Source organism: Rhincodon typus, unplaced genomic scaffold (genome assembly GCF_021869965.1).
Source record: "Rhincodon typus isolate 14 unplaced genomic scaffold, sRhiTyp1.1 hic_rhity00003586, whole genome shotgun sequence".
In the NCBI taxonomy this organism is placed as follows: Eukaryota; Metazoa; Chordata; class Chondrichthyes; order Orectolobiformes; family Rhincodontidae; genus Rhincodon; species Rhincodon typus.
The window spans coordinates 13656-16410 of record NW_025969224.1 but is presented as its reverse complement, the minus strand read 5'-3'; the positions used below and the strand labels follow the sequence as shown (position 1 = coordinate 16410).

The 2755-nt window shown below is 45.8% G+C and overlaps 1 protein-coding gene across 1 annotated transcript in view; it reads left to right on the top strand.

The window, feature by feature from the left end:
* Positions 1-534: 534 nt before the first annotated feature.
* The window catches only part of LOC125481789 (putative ATP-dependent RNA helicase DHX57), a gene marked incomplete at both ends in the record, with an annotated part of 15571 nt that continues 13350 nt past the window's right edge, over positions 535-2755 (top strand). The window contains one exon of the mRNA XM_048593695.1: positions 535-746. Within this exon, the coding sequence (XP_048449652.1) occupies positions 535-746 (212 nt within the window). The remainder of the gene's footprint in view (positions 747-2755) is intronic.

The window sequence follows — 2755 nt, the reverse complement described above, 5'->3', positions numbered from 1 at the left end:
TCTGTTGGGCAGCTCAGATTGGCAGTATACTTGCCTCAAACTATCAAATTAAGGACATTGATTTTGTAGAAAAAAAGAGGATTACATTTCATTATGTCTGACAAATAACTGCTCACTAACATTGCATATTAACCCATCTACATGTCTTCCCATGATGGTTTCTTCATCCCAGCTGGACCACTTGAGATGTAATCACAAACTCTGCTGTCATAGTTCTGGTTTAAGTAAGGATTAATACAGCGATATTAAGCAGACTCTGTTGTAACAGAAACCTTTCCAATATAGCATAGACAGTAAATAGACTTTGGACTGTTTGTAGTTTAATAAGTTTTAAATCCTTCACAAAAAAAATTAAGTTTCCAAACCACCATTTTTTCCACAGTATTTTGGTAATGAAATTTTAAACCCTTGGAATTGGACAAGTGGAAACGTATTTTGGTGGGGAGGGTTGGCATTGATTTCATTTTCTGGGAAAAGTTCAAAATGTCTGTGATGACCAATTCTCTGATGTAAACTTCCGCATTGTTATTCCAGATATGTTTTGGAAGATAAAAGCCCCTATGCACGGACTGGAAAGCCGAACCAGTATGCTGAACTCTGGGGAGCTAAAGGTGAAAACAACAGAAAGTTGTTAGACTCATTTGAGGAACAGCTAAGATCTTTACACCTGCAAGATCAATCGTCAATCAAGGACAGCATCCCAGACCAGCATCTGAATGTTAATCAACTGATGATCCGATACAAAGGTAAGCTTCTACGCAAAAAAATCAATATTTTCCCATGCGTGACTACTATTCAAAGAAGAGGCAAAATTGTAAAACACGTTATCCTTGTAGCTTTAGGAATTGATTTGAATCTAGCCACAATATGAATTTATAGACTGTGTCTCCCCAAATCTTGTTGGTACTCTTGGCCAATGTAACTTAGTTGCTGGTGAATATGTGACAGAAAAATTGTAGCCTTACTTAATGTAATGATCCAACTGATGGTAATACTGGACATGTCGTATCCCTGAATGAAACCAGGTTCGATTGATCAGGTATTTCATTTTTGCAATTGGTTATTGTGGTGGTTAGTCACAGAAGCATATTCATTTGAGTCTACAAAACAAAACAGAAAAATCTTAATACAAACAGCCTAACAAAGAATGAATTCCAGAGAAATTTCACTCCTATCTGACTTCTTTAAGCTTTTATTCAACTGGCTCTTTATAGTTTCCTTCCCTTGGATTGCAGAGACATTTTTACAAGTCCCTTCTGGTCCATAATCTGATGTCTTAAACCTTTTCATATCTAACAACTTGAAGATCTATATCCAAACTCTCCTGGCTTGGAAGCTGTACAAACTACAGAGCTTTGGCAAGCATGCCTGGTTCATCTGAAATAGGAGAAATTGTTTTGCCTTCAAAACTGAACTCTTGGTTCTATTGAACTGAAAACATGAGCTTTCTGTTCTGAAGTCAAAACTAAACTAATAGATGAGACAACAAGGTGCAGGGCTGGATGAACACAGCAGGCCAAGCAGCATCATAGGAGCAGAGAGGCTGACGTTTCGGGCCTAGACCCTTCATCAGAAAAGGGGGAGGGGAAGGGGGTTTTGAAATAAATAGGGAGAGAGTGGGAGGCGGATAGGAGAGGATAGGTGGAGAGGAAACAAACAGGTCGAAGAGGCGGGGATGGAGCCAGTAAAGGTGAGTGTAGGTAGGGAGTTAGGAAGGGGATAGGTCAGTCCAGGGAGGACGGACAGGTCAAGGGGGCAGGATGAGGTTGGTCGGTAGGAGATGGAGGTGCGGCTTGAGGTGGGAGGAGGGGATAGGTGGGAGGAAGAACAGGTTAGGGAGGCAGGGACGAGCTGGACTGGTTTTGGGATGCGGTAGGGGGAGGGGAGATTTTGAAACTTGTGAAATCCACATTGATACCATTGGGCTGCAGGGTTCCCAAGCGGAATATGAGTTGCTGTTCCTGCAACCTTCGGGTGGCATCGTTGTGGCACTGCAGGAGGCCCAGGATGGACATGTCGTCTGAGGAATGGGAGGGGGAGTTGAAATGGTTCGCGACTGGGAGGTGCAGTTGTTTGTTGCGAACCGAGCGTAGGTGTTCTGCAAAGCGGTCCCCGAGTCTCCGCTTGGTTTCCCCGATGTAGAGGAAGCCACACCGGGTACAGCGGATGCAGTATACCACATTGGCAGATGTGCAGGTGAACATCTGCTTGATGTGGAAAGTCTTCTTGGGGCCTGGGATGGGGGTGAGGGAGGAGGTATGGGGGCAGGTGTAGCACTTCCTGCGGTTGCAGGGAAAAGTGCCGGGTGTGGTGGAGCTGGAGGGGAGTGTGGAGCGGACAAGGGAGTCACGGAGAGAGTTGTCCCTCCGGAAAGCAGATAAGGGTGGGGAGGGAAAGATGTCTTTGGTGGTGGGGTCGGATTGCAGATGGCGGAAGTGTCGGAGGATGATGCGTTGGATCCGGAGGTTGGTGGGGTGGTACGTGAGGACGAGGGGGATTCTTTTTTGGTTTTTATTGCGTGGACGGGGTGTGAGGGATGAGGTGCGGGAGATGTGGGAGACACGGTTGAGGGCGTTCTCGACCACCGAGGAGGGGAAGTTACGGTCCTTGAAAAACGAGGACAACTGAGATGTACGGGAGTGGAATGCCTCATCCTGGGAGCAGATGCGGCGGAGGCGAAGGAATTGGGAATAGGGGATAGCATTTTTGCAGGAAGGTGGGTGGGAGGAGGAGTATTCTAGGTAGCTGTGGGAGT